This window comes from Trachypithecus francoisi, unplaced genomic scaffold, assembly GCF_009764315.1.
Source record: "Trachypithecus francoisi isolate TF-2019V2 unplaced genomic scaffold, Tfra_2.0 Lachesis_group1, whole genome shotgun sequence".
In the NCBI taxonomy this organism is placed as follows: domain Eukaryota; kingdom Metazoa; phylum Chordata; class Mammalia; order Primates; family Cercopithecidae; genus Trachypithecus; species Trachypithecus francoisi.
This window is the reverse complement of record NW_022681454.1, coordinates 1,982,673-2,008,283: the sequence shown is the minus strand read 5'-3', so window position 1 is coordinate 2,008,283 and position 25,611 is coordinate 1,982,673. Positions and strand designations below refer to the sequence as shown.

The 25,611-nt window shown below is 46.0% G+C and overlaps 1 protein-coding gene across 4 annotated transcripts in view; it reads right to left on the bottom strand.

The window, feature by feature from the left end:
- NSD2 (nuclear receptor binding SET domain protein 2) overlaps nt 1-25,611 on the bottom strand; it is a 115,189-nt gene that overhangs the window by 40,649 nt on the left and 48,929 nt on the right. For 3 of the 4 annotated variants that reach the window (XM_033213476.1, XM_033213473.1, XM_033213475.1), the window contains 6 exons: nt 23,867-24,033; nt 22,265-22,747; nt 10,224-10,368; nt 5,893-6,011; nt 2,471-2,552; nt 1,213-1,337 (listed from right to left, as the gene is read on the bottom strand). In XM_033213476.1, the coding sequence (XP_033069367.1) occupies nt 1,213-1,337; nt 2,471-2,552; nt 5,893-6,011; nt 10,224-10,368; nt 22,265-22,747; nt 23,867-24,033 (1,121 nt within the window). The remainder of the gene's footprint in view (nt 1-1,212; nt 1,338-2,470; nt 2,553-5,892; nt 6,012-10,223; nt 10,369-22,264; nt 22,748-23,866; nt 24,034-25,611) is intronic. The other variant, XM_033213474.1, reaches the window with a different exon arrangement.

Here is a 25,611-nt window from a genome sequence, read left to right as displayed (position 1 = left end):
CCATCCGTGAGCAGGTCTCAACCACTACTGAGTTGGTTTGAGTCACTGCAGAAAATCCCACTCAGAGGAGTGGTCGCTATCTGCACCACCACGAAGGATTCATAGCGGCAAGCCGCAGAGCTCTCTGAGGCCTGCACAGGCTGCCCAGGTCCCTGACCTTCCTGCACTGGAAGGCCCACCCTCCTCTAACGAGTGGAAACAACTGAGGCACACCCCATCCTTCCTGGGGACCTCAGCAGGGACCTGGTCAGAAGTGCCGCCTTCTGACTCAGCACGAGTAAGGGGCCTGTCCAGCCCTTGCCTCACTACCCTGTTCCAAAAGGGCCCCCAGTTATCATCTCCTCATAAATATGACAAAAACAGGACCCATGTCTACAATGAGAAAATCAGCATCACGGAGAACCAAATAACAAGAAATTAAAACTCCAAAGCTCTATGAAGGTGATCCCTAAAAATCAGGAAACCAAAACTACCTCTGAACAAAAAAGTGTCACACCTACATTCTGTGGCTATTTGTTTTGTTTTTGGCAACAGCAAAAATTTTAGGTTTAATAATAAAGTCTAAGTGTCATGTTACAATGATGGCAGGCAGCAGTCTCAAATAGCTTTATTTTGCTATCATATACTTTGCAAGTCCAGAACACACAAGTCATATTACAGTGGTAGTTCTGACTCACCTCAACACTCAAGTAACTAAAAATGTGCCAGAATTTAAAGGATCAAAGCCATGAAATGTATGAGAACAAAGAAATCTTTGGCTTCCTCCATGAGCCTAGGTCTGGAAGCAACAAGAGTCAGGTGTGGTGTGTGAGTCGCCCTCCACCCCACTCAGTATGTCAGCTCAACTGACACTGTGCCCTTTCAGAACCAATGTAGACTTACTTCCATGTGAACTCTTACAGTGTGAGGGCTACACAGAACACAACATTCTTAAGACAGATTTTAAGAACTATGAAACTGCATCAAGACTGAAGTATATCTGTACATGTACACACTGTGTGCGTGTGTATAAAAAGTGCTCAAATAAACTAACATAGTGCACTGTTTGTCCATTTCATGAATGTGAGATAGCCAAGAGGCCCTAAAGCATCTGCACTGGCAGTGAGCACCAATGCTGCACTTATGAAGTCTGAGCGTTACTCACACTGCAGCGTGGGCAGCTAAATGGCCTTCATACCAATGCCATGGTTACTGTTATTATTATTATTTTACCTCATTCTCAGTTAAGGATGCAGAAGGAGATGAACTTTTGCTAAACCCAAGAGCTGAAGATGCTGCCGTGGAAGCCCGATTTCGCTTCTTCAGTGGTTTGCATGCATCAGACAGATTTTTCGTTGCTGTAAAATAATTTTGGTTTGTAAAGTTTCAAATCATAAACCCTTAATCTTTTTACTGCTTTAAAATTACCCCTCAAATAAGTGAAGTTCTAAAGATGAATCTTCTGAATTCCTTTGTCCTTCTGGTTTTTTATCATGGAAAAAATCTGAACATAAACAAAAGCAGACAAACTGTACAATGAACCCCATGTCCTCACTACTTGGCCCCCAAAAACATCAAGCTGGGGCCAGCACGGCTCTATTCATATCTGGTTCCATGTCCCCCTGCCAGATTATTCTGAAGGAAATCCCAGACATATCACTTCATCTATAAAAAGTTTAGCACAAATCTCTAAACCTAAAGTCTTACATATAACCACACTACTCTCATGCTTAAAAGTAACCATGCTCTTATATCATCAGCTAGTGTTCAAATGTCCAATTGCTCACAAATGTTTAAAAAAAAAAAAAAAAGAGTCTATTTAACCGATTTTTAAAAGCCAGTCCAGCACCTCATGCAAAACAAGAAAAACAGAGCCATTCCCAATCCCCTCTCACTCTCCTCCCCCTCAGGGTTTTGTTTTCCTTTTAATTAAGAGTTGGAGAAGGTATGACTTCTTCAATAAGGGATCAAACAGGTATTTCAAAAAGATACCTAAAAGGTAAAAGGAAGTGTAATTTCCCCTCTTATTTTTTGGCAGTTATTTTTCATATATGTTTTAAGCTAGTTTCTTTAGCATGTGAAATATAAATAATGAGCCCTTACTGTTAGCTTACATGCAGAGGGTCAGGATACTGAAGGCTGACAGAATCTACAGTAGCAACTGGCACCATCAAGTAAGAAACCTGAAAACTTCTGGTTGAAATCACTTTTCTAGTAAAATTTCAAATTGAAAATAATAGAGCCAAGTAAAAAGTAACTTCAATAAAATTTAGCCAAACCCTTCAAAACAACATACACATTAAAAGTTTATTTTTCAACTGCAAGAGAACCTCCCTTCCTTCTTTTTCACTCCTAGCTTAATTGTGGATTCCTCCCCTGCCCCTGTTCCCCTTCACCAGCCCCGGCCTTCCCCTTTCACACACTCAGCCCACCCACCCAGCCCAGCCTGGGCACCCAGAAGCCAAGAAGGAAAGGGCGCTGACCACATTACCTGCCTGGCTCTTGAGCGAGGAGGCTGCCTCCATGGCCTTGTAAGAGCTTGTTCTGGCCGTTTTGTCAGTGATTGTGTCTCTCTATTATTTAAAAAAAAAAAAAAAAAAAAAAAAAGGAAAAAAAGAAAAAAAGAAAAGAACAACAAAAGGAAAAGAAAGGAAAAAAAATCTCCTCATGTGAATGAACACAGGTTGCTGAAAAGTTTCGTGGCAGAAACTTCTTCCTTTGGAAATGTGTTCCACACACAAGTCATCCGTGGTTGCCCAATCTCAGACTTTTTTTCACAATCTGGACTGATTCTTTCTTCGCACCTCCCGCTCTCGCATCTGTCAGGAGGGCGAGGTGGGTGGGGCCACGCCAAGACCTGCTGCAGTCATGTGGTTAAGACACCTGATACAAGTCGTATTTAACATGCACCTAGACTCTCCACTGAACCCAGAGCAGAGCATGAACATGAGAAAAACTGATCCTTCCATTCAAGAGGTGCCCAATCAAGTTAGACTCAGCCCTGCTAAGTCAGGACCAACATTACTAGTATCACTACACTGAGGATTTCCAATTTTTAGACAAACTCCCGATACACCTAATGAACAAGGATCATCAGTAAAATATGTCACAACTGAGAAAAGCAAAAAAAAGGGAGAAATGATCATGAAGCTTTTATCGAGGGCCGAGATTCTGAAAGGTGTGGCTGAAAAATGCCCTGTCCCCAGAGCACTAAAGCAGTGCTGCCCAGGGAACGACTTGCCACTCCTGCACTCATACCCAATCTCACCCACCTGCCTGGAACCAGAGCTGGTAAGACAGGATGCAGTGGTGTGGAGTCCAGAGGATCATGCACAAGGTGACAGGAGAATGCACTTGAGACGGTGCCCAGCACGTCAGAAGTGCTCAGTGCACATTGGGTGTCATATGTGGTTTGGATCAGGTTTATAAAACCCAAATCTGAAGAGACACCACTACTTCTTTTTATCATGTGCTATCTCCTGAGACAGTAGCTAATAAAACATTACTAGCCACTTAATGTGAATTTTAGTATTTTGAGTTTCCAGGGTCATGTATTTTTTAGGTATACTATTTACACAAATATTTCAAAGCAACCAGTTTCAGTATGATTGCCAGCAAAGGGCTACTTTAATAGAAGGTAACCTGGTCAGCCGCAGTGGCTCACACCTATAATCCCAGCACTTTGGGAAGCGGAGGTGGGTGGATCACTTGAGGTCAGGAGCTTGAGACCAGCCTGGCCAACATGGTGAAACCCCATCTCTACTCAAAATACAAAAAAATTAGCTGGACATGGTGGCACGCACCTGTAATCCCAGCTACTCAGGAGGCTGAGGCAGGAGAAGCACTTGAATCCAGGAGGTGGAGATTGCAGTGAGCTGAGATTGCACCACTGCACTCCAGCCTGGGTGACAAAGTGAGACTCCCTCTCAAAAAAAAAAAAAAAAACTCAGGCGACCAGAGCAAATATTAAGTGCACGCTTCCTGGTAACTATAAACCTTAGTGACTACAGGTGAATCTGACCTAGCTTACTGCTGAACACTTGCTCGCTCAGCAACCTCACCTGATGGCAAGTGCCCCAGAAGAATGTTCTGTTGGCCAGAAAAATGGGGCAGGGCCTGCCTGCTCCTCTCAACTATAAACATGAGTTTAAAGAAATAAGATGAATGACATGGTGTCCACATATTTACTCCTTAGCAATGTGAGATTTATTTTCCATTCTTTGAAATAAAAAGAACATTTTAATTTAGATCAGTGAAAGACAGAATGAAGCTTTACTCAAAATCACAAATATACAACTACTCTGTCAGAACTTTTTTTTTTTTTTTTTGAGACGGAGTCTCCTTCTGTCATCCAGGCTACAGTGCAGTGGCGTGATCTTGGCTCACTGAAACCTCCGCCTCCCAGGTTCAAGTGATTTTCCTGCCTCAGCCTCCCGAGTAGCTGAGATTACAGGCATGTGCAACCACACCTGGCTAATTTTTGTATTTTTAGTAGAGATGGGGTTTCACCACGTTGGCCAGACTGGTCTCAAACTCCTGACCTCAGGTGATCCACCCGCCTCAGCCTCCCAAAGTGCTGGGATTACAGGGGTGAGCCACCACACCCGGCCAGAACTATTATCAAATAAAATAGAAATTCAAAGTACTAAGTCTAATTAAAGTCTCAGTTCATGAAAAAGTTAACTGGACGGACATCTGAGACAACTGAAATGAATGGCACTACTTCATACACGGAAAAGGGCTCATGTCTTCCACATGCATGGCACCATATGCTAGACAGGATAACCCAGGGCCTGCTTGGTTGGTCTCACTCCCCTGCAAGCACCAGGCAAACTGTGCCCTTGGACACATGCTGGCAGTAAGCGAGGAGCACAAGGACCAGGGGCTGGCTTTGTAGCTACGCTGCCCTTTTCCTGCATAGCTGTTTAGTATTCCCATTCAGTAAACAATAACATGAATTACTAATGAACTAAACAAGTCTATAAAATCTAGATTCATTGCCTTTAATGAATTGTTGACTTTTTACTGACGTGTAACACATATCCTTAATGGATGTTCATGCCAGTTCATTACTTACATCCTGAATAATAAGCCCTATAGAGAGGTTATGGTGTTTGGGGTTTTGTTGTTTTTTTTGAGATAGAATCTTGCTGTGTCACCCAGGCTGGAGTGCAGTGGCGTGATCTCAGCTCACAGCAACCTCTGCCTGTCAGGTTCAAGTGATTCTCCTGCCTCAGCCTCCTGAGTAGCTGGCATTACAGGCACATGCCACCATGCCCGATAATTTTTTGTATTTTCTTTTTTTGTTTTTTGAGACGGAGTCTCGCTCTGTCGCCCAGGCTGGAGTGCAGTGGTGCAATCTCGGCTCACTGCAAGCTCTGCCTCCTGGGTTCACGCTATTCTCCTGCCTCAGCCTCCCGAGTAGCTGGGACTACAGGTGCCTGCCACTACACCCGGCTAATTTTTTGTATTTTTAGTAGAGACGGGGTTTCACCATGTTTGCCGGGCTGGTCTTGATCTCCTGACCTCATGATCCGCTCGCCTCGGCCTCCCAAAGTGCTGGGATTACAGACGTGAGCCACCACACCTGGCCAAAGAGGTCATTTTTAATGACAATTTTGTCCAGTCTAAAAAACAAGTATTACTCAAAGCATTTGGATGTCTGTTTTCTTGGAAAGCAACATATCATCAGTTTCTGTGATAACACCCCTGGCGCGTAAGAACTTGCTTTCTTAAGCAGCCTTTCTCAATGGGGTTCTGTGAGCAATGCAAGCCTTCTGCTGAAAACCAACCTGGGAAGAGCTGAGTGCACCGCCACCCACATCTCACGTGTGCTCCCATGCAGGGAAAAAGTGGCACCAAGAGTCCCGCAGCATACACTCTGACAGGTCGGCAAACCTGGAACACAATTACCTTCCGAAGACTGTGCTTGTCTGTTCTGAGTCTTTTCCTGGGCGTGTCCTCAACTTCAACATCTTCTGTAGGGTCCTGTGTCCTCTTTGTGTGGTTTCTTTTTTTCCCATTTACGTTACCTGGAACGAGGGATGGGGAAAACGTAGATGAAAACCACTCCAAAAGCTGCCTTCGAAGCACTGTGAGAACATACCCAGGGCATTCAACATATAGATCCAGCATGATGTGTTTCCTGTAACCCTGCTGATTTCCAGGGCTTATGTCTTACAGATCAAATCTCTTTACAACAAAAAAACTGGCGACTGTATCTAACCTTAGAGATTACATTCAGCTCACTTTGGCCTCCCAAAGTGCCAGAAGTATAAACATGAGCCATCCTGCCTGGCCAAGGATTCCAAGGATTGCTTTTCTTTTTTTTTTTTTTTTTTTTTTTTTTTTTAAGATGGTGTCTTGCTGTGTTCCCAGGCTGGAGTGCAGTGGCGTGATCTCAGTTCACTGCCACCTCCCCTTCCCGGGTTCAAGCGATTCTCCTGCCTCAGCCTCCCGAGTAGCTGGGACAATAGGTGCGCACTACCACACCCAGCAAATTTTTGTATTTTTAGTAGACAGGGGGTTTCACCATATTGGCCAGGATGGTCTCGATCTCTTGATCTCGTGATCCGCCCACCTCAGCCTCCCAAAGTGCTAGGATTACAGGTATGAGCCACTGCACCTGGACAGGATTGCTTTTCTTATTCAGCAATTCCCCCAAGGCTACCACAGTGCCTAGGACAGGGGTGTAATAAATGGTTTTCAAATATCAGACTTACATTTTATCTACAAAACTGCTTATCTGAACCTTTGTAAACAAACCTGAGCATACAGCAAGTATATATTTTTATCCAATCAGTGACTCACCTTACCCTAAAAGACTTCCAGAATTTTCTTTTTTATTTTTATATTTATTTATTTAAAGATAGAGACAGGATCTCACTATGTTGCCCAGGTTGGTCTTGAACTCCTGGCTTCAAGTGATCATCCCACCTCGGCCTCCCAAAGTGTTGTGATTATAAGTGTGAGCCATCTGGCCAGGTGGGGTGGCTCATGCCTGTAATCCCAGCACTTTGGGAGGCCGAGGTGGGTGGACCACCTGAGGTAGGGAGTTTGAGACCAGCCTGACCAACATAGAGAAACCCCGTCTCTACTAAAAATATAAAATTAGCCAGGCATGGTGGCACATACATGCCTGTAATCTCAGCTACTCGGGAGGCTGAGGCAGAAGAATCACTTGAACCCAGGAGGTGGAGGTTGCAGTGAGCCGAGATCGTGCCATTGTACTCCAGCCTGGGCAATAAGAATGAAACTCCGTCTTAAAAAAAAAAAAAAAAAAAAATCTTTTCCTTACTAACATTCAAAGACTTGTGGAATTTAAAGTTGAACTTAAAAAAAAAAAAAACAACACTGCTACTTTTTAAACATTTCCTTAAAGAACCACGTTAAGTAGTAACACTACATTTATATATGCAAATTAACGGTTTCCTCCATGTTTGCTCAGCTGTGCCATGTGTTAGGTGTTCCCAGGAATAGCCGCTAATCCAAGACCTAAGGCATCCAAACAACACCGACCTAAGACAGTAAGGTGTGAAATAAGAGTGCAAATTCTAGATAGACGATTAATTTCAACATGCCAATGTTTATTTTAAATATAAATCCAGTATTTTCATTTGCATGACTGCTTTACAGAGAGGTTCAGGGTTTTTATTAATGGACTCTTCATAAAACATCTTGCAGAAGGACACTGTTGCCCTGAAGGACACTGTCACCCTCAAGCCTCACTACTGTTGGGACAGAAGACACCAGCAAAAGAGTGCTCAGCTCCACAGGGCCCAGCAAGGCCTCAGGTGGAGTTACAAGTAAGTGTCCATGCCCTGGTGCCAATGCTTTCACAGAGCCTCACCTCGGGTCTAGGCCAATGCAAAAGAAGAGTCAGCAGCCAGAGCATGGGGGCCCTTACCAGCTGCAGTTCCAGCCTGGCGTGATGGGGGTCAGCTAAGCAGCCCTCATGAAAGCTCCACTCCTGGCCACACCACTGCAGGCTGGTGTAAAGGCAGCCTGAGGAGGAAGCCCATGGAATGGCCGGCAGCAGGACCTGCTCAGCCACTGCCAAGCATAGGCACCATATGGCACAGTCAGCCAAACTCTCGAGGACCCCTTCAGACAGGTCTGCCTTCAGAACACCTGTTCATGAGCACAACGCCACCCCGCACCTCTGGTTTCCCACAGGCGAGATCCTTGACACAGCACCTCCTAAACACCTCTCCATTCATCCAGGAGGAGGCAGCAGCAGCCGTTTCTCACAGAAATAAGCAACAATCCATCTGTATGGATTTTCGGGGTTTTCTTTTTTTTTTTTTTTTTTCTTTTTTGAGATGGAGTTTCGCTCTTGTTGTCCAGGCTGGAATCCAATGGCACGATCTCGGCTCACTGCAATCTCTACCTCCCAGGTTCAAGCGATTCTCCTGTCTCAGCCTCCCAAGTAGCTGGGATTACAGGCATGTGCCAGCACGCTCGGGTAATTTTGTATTTTTAGTAGAGATGGGGTTTATCCATGCTGGTCAGGTTGGTCTCGAACTCCCGACCTCAGGTGCTCCGCCCACCTCGGCCACCCAAAGTGCTGGGATTACAGGCACGAGCCACTGCGCTTGGCTGGATTTTTTTTTTTTTTTTTTTTTTTTTTTGAGACTGAGTCTTGCTCTGTCGCCCAGGCTGGAGTGCAGTGGCGTGATCTTGCCTCACTGCAACCTCTGCCTCCCAGGTTCAAGAGATTCTCATGCCTCAGCCTCCTGAGTAGCTGGGATTACAGGTATGCACCACCACGCCTGGCTAATTTTTTTGTATTTTTAGTAGAGATGGGGTTTCACCATGTGGGCCAGGCTGGTCTTGGATTCCCGGCCTTAAGTGATCCACCCACCTTGGCCTCCCAAAGTGCTGGGATTACAGGTATGAGCCACCATGCCCAGACATCTGTGTAGATTTCTAACACTAAGGCCATGGGCACGTGACAAAGATGTGGTGTGCCATCTTAGTTGTTAGCACCAGGGTCACTTGAGAGTCAGGATTAAAGGGCACCCAAGAACCTGCACACACCTGACACACACTGTGGGTAGAAACTCACTGTCATTCTATCCACTAAGCAGTCAGTAAAATATAACACAATCAAATTTATGCTTACACTTTGAGGGTAAGCTGAATCTGGCTTCAGGAAGAGCTGGCTCATTTTTAAATAAGCCAGTCATTTAAAGGGAACATGTATCTAAATTTAGCGTATTGATAGAGTGAGGAATATTTTCTTTTCAAGAAAATATACAAGTCCTAAATATCCTTGCTATTCTAAATTACAGTATTTGCAATGAACACTGAGCAAACTGAACAAAATTCAAGATTAATGAGATAGTTGATGAAGAGATCTAGAAACACCTAAATCAAGATGAAAACATCTGAGAAAGAGAAAGGTGACAACAGCACATGAGACCAGACCCTATCGCTTCTGGGTTCCGACTTTCTTTCAGGTGAGTCTTGAAACACCTTATGTTTGGCCTCTCCAGAGCTCCTCAATGATGAATCGTCAGGGATACAGTACTTTGGTATTTTAAATTGATACCCCAATATGTCACTTATTTTTACATTCAAATATCAGTTTTCCACAATTTGTGTCCAAGCACACACATATCACGAATCTAACCATGGTTACACATCTTCAAATCTTACAGTGTCAGCTCTGCCCAAAGCAAAGTAGCACTTTTTGTTTTCCAAGTCGAAGGCCTACGAAGGACCAAAGAACACCTGAATTCAAGGTCAGTCCAGTCACCCTTCTTGCGCTGTGAGCTCTCGGGCAAACAGGCCAGGAGCTGCCCACACTCCAGGCCCCTGTAAGGTGCAGACTACAGCCGAAACCAGGAGGGTTGCTCTCAGAAGCATGGGAAGTGCTGCCTCCTCGGAAGTCACAGGACTGAAGGCTGACACTACCACATCACGTAAGCCTGGAATCCTCCCCTTCCTTCTTCCGTCCTCTCTCACACAGCCCCATCAGCAGCAGTGACCACCGTGGCTGCTCAACTTGGGCAGGAGAGCAAGGGAGCCACAGCCCAGTCGGGACCACACAGAATAGCTCTCATAAGCCAGGAAACGCAGACGGCAGAGGCTGTGACCACACGCACTTGGACCGCTGGTCCAAACCCCATGGGTCAGAAACGAGGAGAGCGGACATACTTCCCTACAGTTCCAAGACCAGAGCTCAGTTTGCTACACTACACACGTCAACCCAAGCAGAGGACATCAGCATAATGCTTTACCAGAGTCTTCTTCAGCCTGGACAGGGGCCACCAGGGCAAACTTGGTGTTGTAGCGCGCTCTCTGCTTCTCACTCAGCAGACTCCACTGTGACCTGAGCAGCTCTTCAATCTCCTCACCTGAAGCATCTGGGTGCTCAGCTACCACCTGTGGGCACGGGAGAAGGTGCAATGAGAAGTTAAATCCGTAAAACTCACTGGGTTTTGTTTTGCATGAAATTAAATGCACGGCCCTTCAAAGCTTAGCGTGTGGCATTTTTATTCCCACATCATGGAACTATGTCCATAAAAGCTTCAAAGAAAAGTAGTGCTTAACTGATGCTGTGACTCACTAAAAACTCATAAATGAGAACAGTGCCAGTGAAAACAATTCAACTCTACTTCTGTAAATGCTGGAAACGATACATGACAAAAATATATACATACTTTTCCAAAACCACTAACTAACTTAAGACCCAGCCTCTAGGCATCCCTGAAAAATTAGCTGTAGAGCCAGTGCCACAGGAACGAACGCCACCCCTGAGCATGGAGGTGGGCTCAGCTCAGCGTCCTCACTGGGCAGCACCCACTCTCGTCTTTCACGTACAGGCCCTGGACAGGGGTGAAGGCACACACCAAGGAGTGCAAGCTGGCTTCTGTCACAGCCCAAGTCAGCACACGGAGACAACCTTGCACAGCCAAGAGACGAGGCTTCCCTACCCTCCAGCCACACGAGGGCTGCCAGCATCAGCACCCAGAGCATGCTAGAAATGCAGACTCCCAGACCCCACCCCAACCTGCCTACCAGGAATCTGCACTTTTACAAGGTCTCCAGGATGATCTGCAGACACACTGAAGTCTGATCGTGGGGCGTTGGCTGCACCTGGTAATAACCTGGGGGTTTGAAATCCCAAGGTGCTTAGGTCCCATCCAAGATCAGCTCAACCCGGAAGGTCTGGCCTCAGTGATTTAAAGATTTCCCAGGGGTTGCTAATGTGTCCCCAGGTCCAAGAGCCACGGATCTTGAGAGCAGGGCACAGGGCTGACACACTAATGCCTGCCAGCCAGGTGTAACCCACCACCTGCTTCTGCTCAATGTCTGAAAAATGTCATAATATTTCATGACACAAAAATTACAGGAAATTCAAACAACAGTGTCCACAATGTTTTATTGGATCTCAGCCCCACACATTTGTTCCCATACTGCCCATGGCTGTCTTCCTGCCACAACAGCAGAGCTGAGCAGTCAGAACAGAGCCCTCACTGCTCACCAGCCCTTTGGAAACAGTCTGCTGACTGGCTTGGTACCAATCAGCATGCTCCAGAGCCAGACCCAGCTATTACGCTGGCTCCTCTACTAGGTAGTTCTGTGGACTCTGGCGAGTGAAGGCACTGTCTCTGCCTCCACTCTGTGAAATGGGGCAGTAACACTCCACCACTGTCTCTGCCTCCACTCTGTGAAATGGGGCAGTAACACTCCACCTGGCAGTGCTAAAGAACCATCAGGTTAGTGTTGGCTGGTTACCATCACCACCTGGACCTACCACCTGCCCAGACAATACAGGTGTAACCTCTGCCCCCAAACCCAAACCCCTCCTCACAAGATAGTCACCACAGATGGCTTCTTACAGCCTCCCATGGCCCTACCATCTGCCCTCCTGTTGCCTGGATGAGTCATGGGCTCCACTCCCTCCTGTCCTCACCCTGGCCTGGACACCAACATCCACCAATGCCCACCCACCTCTCTAGACAACCTGCAGACACCCCCAGCCTAACTGCCTGGGACCTCCCACCTCGAGGGCACCTTCTGCAGTTCCAGGTCTGGCTCTGACCTCCAGCACTCCACCAGTGTTCCCTGTGGGGTCCCTGTCCCCAGCCCTGCGTAAGCCTACTCCTGCCACATCCCTCCCAACCCAGCAGGCCCTGCCCTGATTGCTGCCATGACCCACCCATGCCCAACTCTTCAAGCTCCAAGGGCCTCAGCTCTTCAACCAGCGAAAGTTTCTGCACAGGGCTGCACAGCACACCTGCCTCTCATCTCCTCAAACACAGCACATTCCTTCACAGGCCTGCTGCCCGTCCACCCACCTCTGCTCCTAGCACCCCATAACCCACCATGACTCCAGAGCCCCCAGTTAGGATGAATCGTAACAGTGTCCTTTACTGCTTCATCAAAGCAGAGTCACAAGCACCCTGCAATCACCCCATCTCACAAGACAGTCACCACAGACGGCTTCTGTGGGGAAGCCAGGAAAGTGTCATCATCATCTTAGGTTAACAGAGCAATGACTCCTCATTAAAGTCTCCCAGCTTCACAACGAAACCGTATGGTATGATGGTTACGAGTTCTGAAACATAAAAGTGCACACTCACACACACAATTAGGGTCAGGTCCCAATGCTACTTCCTGACTGCATCATCTCACTGAAACCTTACAACTTTAAGCTCAGGTTAGCCAGCTATAAAGCAGAGATAATTTATATCTACCTTATAAGGTCATTCTGAGGAGTACTAGATATACTTTTGTACAATAACATACTGGCAAGTATCTGACATGTGTAAGCACTCAATAGTGGCCACTTCTTTATTCTTAACATATCAAAAACAAGCTGGACACAGTGGCTCACGCCTATAATCCCAACATCTTGGGAGGCCTAAGTGGGAAGATCACTTGAGGCCAGGAGTTTGAGACCAGCCTAGGCAACAGAGCAAGATCGTGTTTTTTAAAAAAAAAAAAGTTATTTTTAAATTAGCTGGGAATGGTGGCAAGTGCCTATAGTCACAGCTACTTGGGAGGCGGAGGTGGAAGCATGACTGCAGCCTAGGAGTCCAGGGCTGCAGTGACCTACGACTGTGCCACTGCATTCCAGCCTGGGAAACAGAGTAAGATTCTGTCTCAAAAATAAATAAAAATTTAAACCATACCAAAAAACATGAAATACCAAATTTCCACAATCCCACAGCTGACTAAAACATTGCCAATATAATTGGAGACTCTACAAATCAGTCTTCAGATCACATTCCCCTCCTTCAGCCTTCATCCCACCTGTTCCCTACATGTTTTTTTTTATTTTTTTTATTTTTTTTATTTTTTTGAAAAGACAGTCTCACTGTGGCCCAGGTTGGAGTACAATGACGTGATCTCAGCTCACTGCAACCTCTGCCTCCTAGATTCAAGTGATTCTCCCACCTTAGCCTCCTGAGTAGCTGGGATTATAGGCATGCACCACCACACCTGGCTAATTTTTGTATTTTTAGTAGAGACGGGGGTTTCACCATGTGGGCCAGGCTGGTCTTGAACTCCTGACCTCAAGTGATCTGCCCGCCATGGCCTCCCAAAGTGCTGGGATTACAGGCATGAGGCACTGCACTGTGCTCCCCCCAACATTTTTTAAAGTTTCCTTTTGCTTTCAGGCTTCACTGAAGAATGTTTAGGTATCCATCCTCCAAGACGACCCCCCACCCCTCCGTGACCCCTGCCTCCTGGAGCTCAAGCCCCCACTACTGCTTACGGCGTAATCAATATCACAGTGCAGAAATGGTTGCGTATGACTCCAAGTGTAGAGCATAAAAGATATCCACCTTGCTCTTTTTTGGATCACTTGCTCTGGAGAAAGTCAGCCCCCATCAAGTTGTGAGGACACGCCAGCAGCCCTATGGAGAGGGCTACATGGTGAAGAACCGAGGCCTCCTGCCAGCAGCATGAGTGAGGGGAGGTACCCTGGAAGCAGACCCTCCAGCATCAGTCAAGCCTTAGGATGATGTAGCCCCAGGTAACATCTTAAATGCAACTTCAAGAGACCCTGAGGCAGAACCACTAAGCTAAGCGGTTGCCAAATTCCTGGCCCACAGAAACTGAGACAATAAATATATGCTGTTGTTTTAAGCCACTAAATTTTGAGGTAACTTGTTATGCAACAATAGAACTAATACCAAGGCATGTACAAAGAACTGAGACATAAAGCACTGGTTCCACTCCAATGGATGTATAAAAATTAGGATCAGGAAAGGTAGAAAAGGCTTTAAAAATTAAAAACTCAGGCTGGTGCAGTGGCTCACACCTGTAATCCCAGCCCTTATGGAGGCCGAGGTGGGCAGATCACCTGAGGTCAGGCGTTTGAGACCAGCCTAGCCAACATGGTGAAACCCCATCTCAACTAAAAATACAACAATTAGCTGGATGTGGTGGCGTGTGCCAGTAGTCCCAGCTGCTAGGGAGGCTGACAGGAGAGGATCGCTTGAACCCGGAAGGCGGAAGTTGCAGTGAGCTGTGATTGCGCCACTGCAATCCAGCCTGGGCAACACAGTGAGACCCTGTCTCAAAAATTAAAAAAAAAAAAATTCAAAATTCAAGCCAAACCAGGCACAGTGGCTCACACCTGTAAAATCCCAGCACTTTGGGAGGCCAAGGTGGGCAGATCACGAGGTTAGGGGTTTGAGACCAGCCTGGCTAACATGGTGAAACGCTGTCTCTACTAAAAATACAAACATTAGCTGGGCGTGGTGGTGGGCACCTGTAATCCCAGCTACTTGGGAGGCTAAGGCAAGAGAATCGTTTGAACCTGGGAGGCAGAGGTTGCAGTGAGCTGGCAGAGGTTGCAGTGAGCTGAGATCATGCCACTGTACTGCAGCCTGATGACATTGCAAGACTACGTCTCAAAAAAAAAAAAAAATCAGGCCAAAAAAGCCTGCTAGTGAAAATGCTGCTTATACTGGAGCCAGCCAGGTGCACTGGCTCATGCCTGTAATCCCAGCACTGTGGGAGGCTGAGGTAGGAGGATCGCTTCAGGTTTAGGCCAGGAGTTTGAGTCCAGATTGGGCAACATAGCAAGACCTCATCCCTATAAAAAATAGAAGTTAGCCAGGCGTGGTGGCACACGGCTCTAGTCCCAGCTACTAGGGTGGCTGAGGTGGGAAAATCACTTGAGCCTAGGGAGGTCAAGGCTGTGGCAAGCCATGATTGCTCTACTGCACTCCAGCCTGGGCGACACAGTAAGACCCTGTCTCAAAAACAAAAACAAAAAATCTTTATATATATGTAAAGAAATACATTTCTTCACTAGTAGGGAGAAACAAAGTTAGAAAGTGACCTCTAGGCTGGGTGCAGTGGCTCACACCTGTAATCCCAGGACTTTGGGAGGCCAAGGCAGGTGGATCACCTGAGGTCAGGAGTTCAAGACCAGCCTGGCCAACATAGTGAAACCCCATCTCTACTAAAAATACAAAAATTAGCCAGACGTGGTGGCGTGTGCCTGTGGTCCCAGCAACTCAGGAGGCTGAGACAGGAGAATTGCTTGAACCCAGGAGGAGGAGGTTGTAGCGGGCCAAGGTGGCTCTTTCGCACTCTAGCCTGGGCAACAAAGCAAAACTCCATCTCAAAAAAAAAAAAAAGAAGAAGAAGAAAAAGAAAATGACTTCTAAAGAGTCAGCAAGTAGCAACAAAAAGTCCTGAAGTCAGCCTTCCATCTAGGGACCCTAGAAAAGGAAGATCCAGGAAACAGCAGGGAAGCTCCACCTGACTCTATATCTCAAGGGATGGCCATTGGTTAACTGACAACCCAACAAAAACCATCCTTGTGTGCACCAGCGCTCCCAAAAAAGAAAAAACAATGTAGAAAGAGCTAGATAGATGGAAGCAGGGAGGAGCTTCTTCAAGTTTAGAATTGCTTATTACAGAACAGTTATAAAGAGCATCCTAATAGTCACTGCTTTTCTAATAGAAAATTCCTCAAAACCACCCAGCCAGAGTCCAGTGGAGGGAAGGGAGGCTCCACGGGCCTTCCATCAGTGACCAGGGGTGGGCAAGGCAGTGCTGGACATTAATACAGAGCTCCATTTTTTGTAGTTTTTGCTTTGACAGGATCTTGCTCTGTCATCCAAACTGGGGTGCAGTGGCACAATGATGGCTCACTGCAGCCTCGACCTTCCAGGCTCAAGTGGTCCTCCTGCCTGGGCCTCCTGAGTAGCTGAGACTACAGGTGTGCACCATCATGCCCTGTTAATTTTCTTGTTTTTTTTTTGTAGAGATGGGAGTCTCACCGTATTGCCCAGGCTGTTCTCGAACTACCAACCTTAAGCAGCCTGCCCTCCTCGGCCTCCCAAGGTGCTGGAATTACAGGTGTGAGCCACTGCACCCTGCCCAGAACTCAATTTTAACTGTACACCTTCAGTTTGGTTTTATATTACTTTTAGTACAGTGCCAATCCAGACTTTCGTTTTTGGCACATTTCTTAGCACTAGAAGGACCACCTGAGATCAACTTGGGTCCCAAAAAGCCAATAGGGTAGTCTTTGGACAGTGGCTTTCTCAGGTACCCACTTTTTTTCACAATTCCAAACTAGTGAACAGGTTGTGGAGACACAGCCAAGCAACATGCCAGAGTGGCTGACGGGGCAGTTCCCACCCGACAGAGCCTCACCCTCCTTCCAGGGCCTAAGAGCATACAGCACCTCACCCACCCTGTGCAGGCCTAGCTGTCAAACACTGAGGTGTCCAATCAGAGCTTGCCACTGCACCCTCCCCCAACATGCCTGAAACGGTGGCTGTCCACACATTGCTGGGTGCTTTAAACCACTTTATTTTAGTTTAGTTTTGGTGGAGGTAAGATCTTGCTATGTTGTCCAGGCTGGTCTCAAACTCCTCGCCTCAAGTGATCCTCCCACCTTGCGCCTGGCCTGCTTTGTATCATTTTATATCCAACAATGACCACAGCTACTCTACCAGATGTTAATGGCTCCTCCCTGGGTAGACCTCTTGGCTCCTGGAGAGAGGCACACACCTTCACAGCTGCCCGCTTACACTTTTTAGATGGACACAGAGAAAGGGATAGGTTAAACTCAATTATGGGTATGTGGCCCTTTTCAAATTTTACACAAGTGATAGAATGTGCACACCCTTCAGCAATTTGTTTCTTCTTTGACATCCAATGAGTTCACTTTAACTGATGTGTAGTCACACTGTATGAACACACTTTTTGGTTTTGGACACTGTGGTCTCTTTGGGTGCAAGGGCAAAATTACTCTAGGGTAAATAGGAGTAAAACTGTACGAGAAAAAAAGCACATCTTCAATTTCACTAGAGAAAATTGCCAAATTTCTCTCAAAACAGGTGTAATAAATGATGTTTTACCAGCATTGTACGAGGAGTCCCAGTGTTGCTCATCTTCTCAATCCCCAGCTGTTCTGAGTCTGATGTCTGCTCACCTGATGGCTGAGAAGGACCACCCCACCAGGATCGTAACATACAGCTCCCTGGGCATGGCTGCAGTTAAGCAGCACCTCCTGATGCACTTACTGGCTCTCCAAGAAATTTGCCCTTCTCCTTCAGAAGTGTTTCGGCTCTTTACAGAATTTGTCCTTTCACTGTGTTCATGGTGTCCTTGACACATAAGAATTTTTTCTTTTTTTGAGCCAGGGTCTCTGTCACCCAGGCTGAAGTGGTGCAGTGGCTCAAGCAACCCTCCAGCTTTAGCCTCCCAAAGTACTGGGATTACAGGTGTGAGCCACCATGCCTGGCCTAGATTTTCATGTTAACATACATAGTTCCTTTATAGCCTGTTAATCAGTTTGGCTTAAGAAATCCTTCCCTCTCCCATGGTGACAAAGCTCCTCTCCCATGCTGGCCAAGTTCCTAAACCACCAGTGGTCCAAGCACCATGTCCAGTGCAGACATCCCACCCAGCTGCTCTGCAGCCCTTTCCCATCCATGTCCACATGCTCAGGAGCCTGTTGTGGGCCCCATCTTGGACCATATGACTGCCCTGCGTGAATATTGCTATTTTATTTTTTATGAGACAGAGTCTTGCTCTGTCACTCAGGCTGGAGTACAGTGGCACAATCCCAGTTCACTGCAACCTCTGCCTATCAGGTTCAAGAATTCTCCTGCCTCAGCCTCCCAAGTAGCTGGGATTACAGGCACCTGCCACGACGCCCGATTAATTTTTATATTTTTAGTAGAGACAGGGTTTCATCATGTTGGCCAGGCTGGTCTCAAACTCCTGACCTCCGGTGATGTGCACGCCTCAGCCTCCCAAAGTGCTGGGATTACAGGTGTAAGCCACTGCACCTGGCCAAATACTGTTATTTTAAATAACAGAACTTCTTATCTGGTAGAGCAAGTCCTTAGGCCAAGCCTCTCTTCAAACGTGGCCCCATCAGCATCCACTTACAAAGCGCAAAGAAATTCCTGTTAGAAGTTTTATTAGAAATATACTGAATTTATAGATTATTAAAGGGAGAATTGACAACTTCAGAAGCTTGAATCTTCCCATATATAAATATATCTTTATTGGGGTCTGCTAAAATATGTTATTTTTCTCTAAAGTTAAATGCATATTTCATAATACTGATTCCACAGTACCTGACATTTTTGTTTCTATTATCAATGGTATCTTTTTTAACATTACATTTCCTCTTTGATGCTGCACTTGTATGTTAATTTTATATCCACCAATTTTGGCGAACTCTATTAATTCTGAAAGATTTTCTGTACATTCTCTTGAGTTTTCTACATAGACTTCTGCAAACAATGACAGCTTTATTTATTCCTTTATAATATTGGCTAGCATTTTCTTAGAGACGAAGATGCGTTCTGTTGTCCAAGCTGCAGTGCAAGTAGCATGATCTCAGCTCACTGCAACCTCTGCCTCCAGGTTCCAGCAATTCTCCTGCCTCGGCCTCCTGATTAGTTGGGCTTACAGGCACGCATCACCACACCTGGCTAATTATTTTTTATTTCCAGTAGAGACGGGGTTTCACCATGTTGGCCAGGCTGGTCTTGAACTTCTGACCTCAAGTAATCCGCCCACCTTGGCCTCCAAAGTGTTGGGATTACAGGCATAAGCCACCGTGCCCGGCCTAATATTGGCTAGTATTTTCAGTACAATGTTTATTAAATGGTGAAAAATGGTTTCCTGTCTCATTCTTTTTCTTTTTTTTTTTTTTTTTTTTGAGACAGAGTCTTACTGTGTCGCCCAGGCTGGAGTGCAGTGGTATGATTTGGGCTCACTGCAACCTCCACCTCCCAGGTTCAACTGATTCTCCTTTCTGAATCACTCGCCACCACACCTGGCAAAATTTTGTATTTTTAGTAGAGATGGGGTTTCACCACGTCGGCCATGCTGGTCTCGAACTCCTGACCTTCAGTGATCCACCCATCTCAGCCTCCTGAAATGCTGGGATTACAGGTGTGAGCCATTGTAGCTGGTCCTCGTTCATGATTTTAAAGAGAATGCCTTTTTTTTCTTTGAGACGGAGTCTTGCTCTGTTGCCAGGCTGGAGTGCAGTGGCACGATCTTAGCTCACTGCAACTTCCACCTCTTGGGTTCAAACGATTCTCCTGCCTCAGCCTCCCAAGTAGCTGGAACTACAGGTGCCCGCCACCACACCCAGCTTATTTTTTATAATTTTGGTAGAGACAGGGTTTCACCATGTTGGCCAGGCTGTTCTTGAATTCCTGACCTCAGGTGATCGACCCACCTCAGCCTCCCAAAGTGCTGGGATTACAGGCATGAGCCACCATGTCTGGCCTAAAGAGAATGCTTCTAAAGTTTCATCAGTAATATCCTCGATGAAAGCTTCTGATACATATCCTTCAACAGATTTAGGAAGTTCCCTTTTATTCCTGGTTTAGTAACCTTTTATCAATAAGCAATAATTTTTTTGTTTAAAGCAGGGTCTCACTCTGTGGCTCAGACTAGAGTGCACTGGCATGATCATGGTTCACCACAGCCTTAAACTTCTGAACTCAAGCTCTTGCCTCAACCTCCCAAGTAGCTGGGACTACAGGCACATGCCATCATATCTGGTTAATTAAAAAAAAAATTTTTTTAGAGACAGGGTTTCATGTTGCCCAGGCTGGGCTCAAACTCCTGGGCTCAAGCAATCCTCCTACCTCACCCTCCCAAAGTGCTGGGATTACAGGTGTGAGCCGCCACACTCAGCCTTTCTTTTCTTTTTATGAGACAGTCTCTCACTCTGTCACCTAAGCTGGAAAGCTGTGGCACAATCACAGCTCACTGTAACCTCAAAACTCCTGGGCTCAAGCAATCCTCCCACCTCAGCCTCCCAAGGAGAAAAAGCAATGAACTTTAATACATGCACCAAAATATCACATATACCCCATAAATACGGAGTGTTTACTTAATAAAAAAAGCAATGAATTTTATCAAATGCCTTTTCTCCCTCTATGGAGATGAGCATTACACAGTAAGTCACAATAATAGCTTTCTAACATCAGACTACCCTTGCATTCCTGAGAAAAGCCCTATGGATTACCCAGGCTGGAGTGCAGTGGCATGATTTCAGCTCACTATGGCCTCTGCCTCCCAGTTCAAGTGATTCTCCTGGCACAGCCTCCTGAGTAGCTGGGATTACAGGCACACACCACCATGCCCAGCTAATTTTTGTATTTTTAGTAGAGACAGGGTTTTACCATGTTGGCCAGGCTGGCCTCAACCCCTAACCTCAGGTGATTGGCCCACCTTGGCCTCCCAATGTGCTGGAATTACAGGCGTGAGCCACCGCGCCCAGCCATGGATTACTCTCGAAGATATCACTCCAATGCCTTTCTCTGGTAGAATTTCCAGATCCCATAGAGGGACAAAAAAATCACGTCCAGTAGATTTCTTAGAATACCCACAGTCACCTATTTATGCATCTCTGCCTGAACTCCTCACGGCTCCTTATTGTGCCACGCTGCCTGCCACAAATACATGCTGGTTAAAGATTCATGGAAAATTTTCTGAAGACAGACTTTTTTTTGAGACGGAGTCTCACTCTGTCGCCAGGCTGGAGTGTAGTGGTGCGATCTCCGCTCACTGCAACCTCCAACTCCCTGGTTCAAGCAATTTTCCTGCCTCAGCCTCCTGAGTAGCTGGGATTACAGGCAGGCACCACCACACCCAGCTAATTTTTTTTTTGTATTTTTAGTAGAAACGGGGTTTCACCATGTTGGCCAGGATGGTCTTGAACTCCTGACCTCGTGATCCGCCCATCTCAGCTTCCCCAAGTGCTGGGATTACAGGTGTGAGCCACTGCGCCTGGCCGACACTATTGTTTTTGATACCTTTAATCACCACGTAGATTTAGACTGCTGAATGGAAAATTCCTATGGAAGTACATTTAAAATGAACACTTTAAAAAAGCCTTTTAAGCACTAGACTATCTCCCACTTCAAGTAACATAACCAAAAGTTGGAAGTGGGGAACCCAACTCCTTCAGTTCTTTACAGCCTTTATTATGTACTAACAGACTGTGTATTTTATGTAAACAATTAAGAAAATTATATAAATGTCTTAATCACATTGCTACCCTTTTAAATGTCAGGAAAATAAATCAAACCCTCAGTGCCAGTGAATACAATGAGCTTTATAGACGAGCACATCCTGCACTGGAAGCTTCAGAACAGACTGCTGGAGAAAATGCTAACCTAGAGTCACACATTAAGGACACGGCCACACACTTCAAGCAAAGCGCAGCCTGATGAGACCCACCTCCCTCTGTGCCAGTTTTTTTTTTTTTATTTTTTGAGACACAGTGTCGCTCTGTTGTCACCCAGGCTAGAGTGCAGTGATGCCATCACAACTCACTGCAAACCCTGCCTTCAGGACTCAAGGGATCCTCCTGCCTCCAGGACAAGGGATTCTCCTGCCTCAGTCTCCCAAGCAGCTAGTACTACAGGCATGTGCCACCATGCCCAGCTAATTTTTGTTGAAATGGGGTTTCACCATGTTGCCCAGGCTGGTCTCAAACTCCTGAGCTGAAGTAATCCTCCCACCTTGGCCTCTCAAAGTACTGAGATTATGAGAAACTATACCTGGCCTATTCTAGGTATCTTCTTATCCACATTAGGAGGGATATTTTAGGAACCCAGAGTGCAAGTCAAGTATCTTTTCCCTCAAGGGTCAGAATGGCTGTTCACTAATAATATTTATTTATTAGATCTAAAATCTATGCAAGACTCAGGCTAGATTCTCCTGATAATGTTGAGAAACAGATGATTCTGCACTAAAGGAATGTTCCCCAAATTCTGAAACTTGCTAGCACAAAACACAACTTAGTACTGACCTCATCCCTGTGTTTTTGACAGAAGACCAAAAACTGGGATGCTGCATCTCCCTTCCTGCTTCGTGGCGTAGAGGCTGTGGTCTTCTTCCTCCCAGGAGGAGACCCTACTCCTCTTCTGGGGTCAGCCTCTGCCGTCTTTTGAGGAGTACTCTTCACTACATCGGGGTCACTCTCCCGGGTCTCTGCAGAGCTACACAGTTTGGCCCTCCGCCTTCTCTTCATGGGAATGCCCTCTTCCCTCGCAGACTTGGGGTTTTCAGCAGCTTCTTCACTGACTCCTGAGGACTCTGCCATTTCTCCGAAAGACTCTGCAGCAATGCCAGCCTCCTTGGCTACTTGAGGGTTGAGATGAAGCTGGTCCCCCACGTACAGAAAGGTGAACTTGGCTTTCCGCTCCTCCACTGACATGCTTGCAGCTTCTTCTGCTTGAACAATGCCCATTTCCCACTGGGCCCTCAATTTCCCTGAAATAGGTTTCAATAGCTGGGGGGGAAAAAAAAAGAGAGACACTGTAAGTTTCATTACACAAACATAAAAGTTAACTACTTTTGCTAGGCACGTGATTCATGCCTATAATCCCAGCACTTACGGATGTCGAGGCAGATGGATCACTTGAGGCCAGGAGTTTAAGACCAGCCTGGCCAACATGGCAAAACCCCGTCTCTACTAAAATACAAAAGATAAGCCAGGCATGGCAGTGCATGCCTGTGGTCCCAGCTACTAGGGAGGTGGAGACACGACAATCACTTGAACTGGGAGGCGTTAGATGCAGTAAGCCCAGACCACGCCACTGCACTCTAGCCTGGGGCGACAGAGTGAGACCCTACCGCAAAAAAAAAAAAAAAAAAAAAAAAAAAAAAAGAATACTTTTACATTTTCACATAATTTTAGAAATAAAAAACTTGACCAGTGTGGTGGCTCCTGCCTATAATCCCAGCACCTGCAGAGGCCGAGGCAGATGCATCACCTGAGGTCAGGAGTTCAAGACCAGTCTGGCCAACCTGGTGAAACCCTGTCTCTACTAAAAATACAAAAATTAGCCAGATGTGGTGGCAGGCACCTGTAATTCCAGCTACTTGGGAGGCTGAGGCAGGAGAATCGCTTGAACCCGGGAGGCAGAGGATGCAGTGAGCTGAGATCATGCCATTGCACTCCAGCCTGGGCGATAAGAGTGAAAATCCATCTCAAAAACATTTAAAAAAATAATAGAAATAAAAAACGTATAAAAACCAATTTTAGAATTCAGCCCAACATAATACCTTTATTGTTTCTTTAAACCAGAAATCAATTCCTATCACATTACATTAATATAATCCCTCTCTATGTATGTGTGTGTATATATACATATAAAAATAAAAATTCTAAAACAAGTTATCTCTGAGAGTCATCAAGTGAGCAAAAAAAAAAAATAAGTTGTGTCTCTAAAAAAACTTTATCATATTGTAACATAGCATTCTTGGGCAAAAGTCAACTATGAAAGAGATTGTTAAGCCATTACAATATTTCGAGCAAGTAAGTATAAGTTCAAAACAAAAATAAGTTAACTTAAAGAATAAAAATTAAATTTCTGGTTTAAAAGTAGACTGAAGGGTCATCTATCACCTTAATTTTCTCAGCTTTCGTGGGTGCCTGCTTGGCACTTTCCTGGCATAATTTTTCAAACTGTCCTTCTCCTTCAAAAGCTACGAGGCTCTTCTCAAATATCCAAGCTCTTTCTGGGGCGTCACCAAAGAACTGTACGTGATACTGACGTGCACTCTTTTTCTGACCTAGTTTTTAAAAAAAAATGTTAGAAAATGAAAGTTAGTTCTGGGATGAAATTAATCAAATCTACTGCTGTTTTGCAGTTGTTTTCCTTGGTGTTGTCTGAGCCTGTTAACCTCAAAATAAGTTCTATACTTATCCCTACCATGCCACATGCCAAAGAGGGAAACTAACTTACAAGAGATTCAGATAAGGTTCTAAAATTGACTGGGAAAGAAAGCCAACCAGGCCAGGCGCGGTCCCTCAAGCCTGTAATCCCCACACTTTGGGAGGTTGAGGCGGGTAGATTGTTTGAGCTCAGGAGTTTGAGACCAGCCTGGGCAACATGGCAAAACCCTGTCTCCACGAAAAATGCAAAAATTAGCCGGGTGTGGTGGTGTGCACCTGTAGTACCAGCTACTCGGGAAGCCGAGGTGAGAGGATGGCGTAAGCCTGGGAGGCAGATGTTGCAGTGAGCCAGATTGTACCACTGCTCTCCAGCCTGGGTGACAGAGCCAGACTCTGTCTTAAAAACAAAAAAAAAAAGAAAGAAAAAGAAAGAAAAAAGCTAGCTAGCTGACTAAATACACTCCTTTATTCCCTCTTAAAAAGACACCAAATAAGACAAGAGGACATCTGCAAGAAAGGAGTGACAGGAGCAGTGAAGGAGGCAGTATACTGGCATCACACGACCTGGGTTCAAATACCAGCCCTGCTACCTAACAGCTAGCTACCCCGCTGTCTCACAGTGCTAGGGGGACAGGAGCATCAGTGGCCTCAGAGAGCTGCTCAGACCACAGAGTAACCCCACAGATGCCCACTACTCTTAACTCTTAGCTGAGAGGAAGAAGCCATGTCCTACAATGCAGCCAGGGGGAACTGGATGAGCAAAGAAAGAGGCCCAAAATCCAAGAGAGGAGGTACCAGATTCCACTGAAGTCAAATGAGAAGGTGAATACAGGTAAGCAGGTTAAAAAGTCAGATCTCTGTGCCAGGTGAGAAGAGGGAGGGGGACCTCCCTGGGGCAATGAGGTGGGGAGGGTGGCGGTTACCACTCCCTGTCCCCTCATGCAGAACACTGGCCCCGAGGAATCAAAGGATACTTCCTGAAGACCTGAAGTGCTCCAAAGGAAAAATCTCTCCAGTGAGTCTTTTGGAGATTCCCCTGATTAAGTGGCCAATGGCCAATCAGACCCTCTAACGCAAAGGAGGGTGGGATAACCAAGCCTCCCCACCCATGGGTGCAGGCAGCTCTAAGTGCCGTGCTCTTAAACACAAGCCCAGCACCAAGGAACCCCTGGACCCAGGGAAGCATCCAGTATGAATGAATCCAAAACACACAGAAATGAATGGTCCTCTGCAGGGCCACAGACACAAGACAAGGGAAGAGAAGACACCCAATAGAGAAACCCCGTGTGCTATGAAAAGAGAACACAGAAAAACAAAGAGGTATTTGAAATTCTAAAATACAACTATGAAAAAAAAAATTCAACAAGAAAGCTTGGAAGATAAGATATCTCCCAGAAAGAAGAAAAAAATTAAGATGAAAAATACCTATTTCCATAGCAACCTGTAAGATCGATCTAGGAGGTCGGATACCCAAA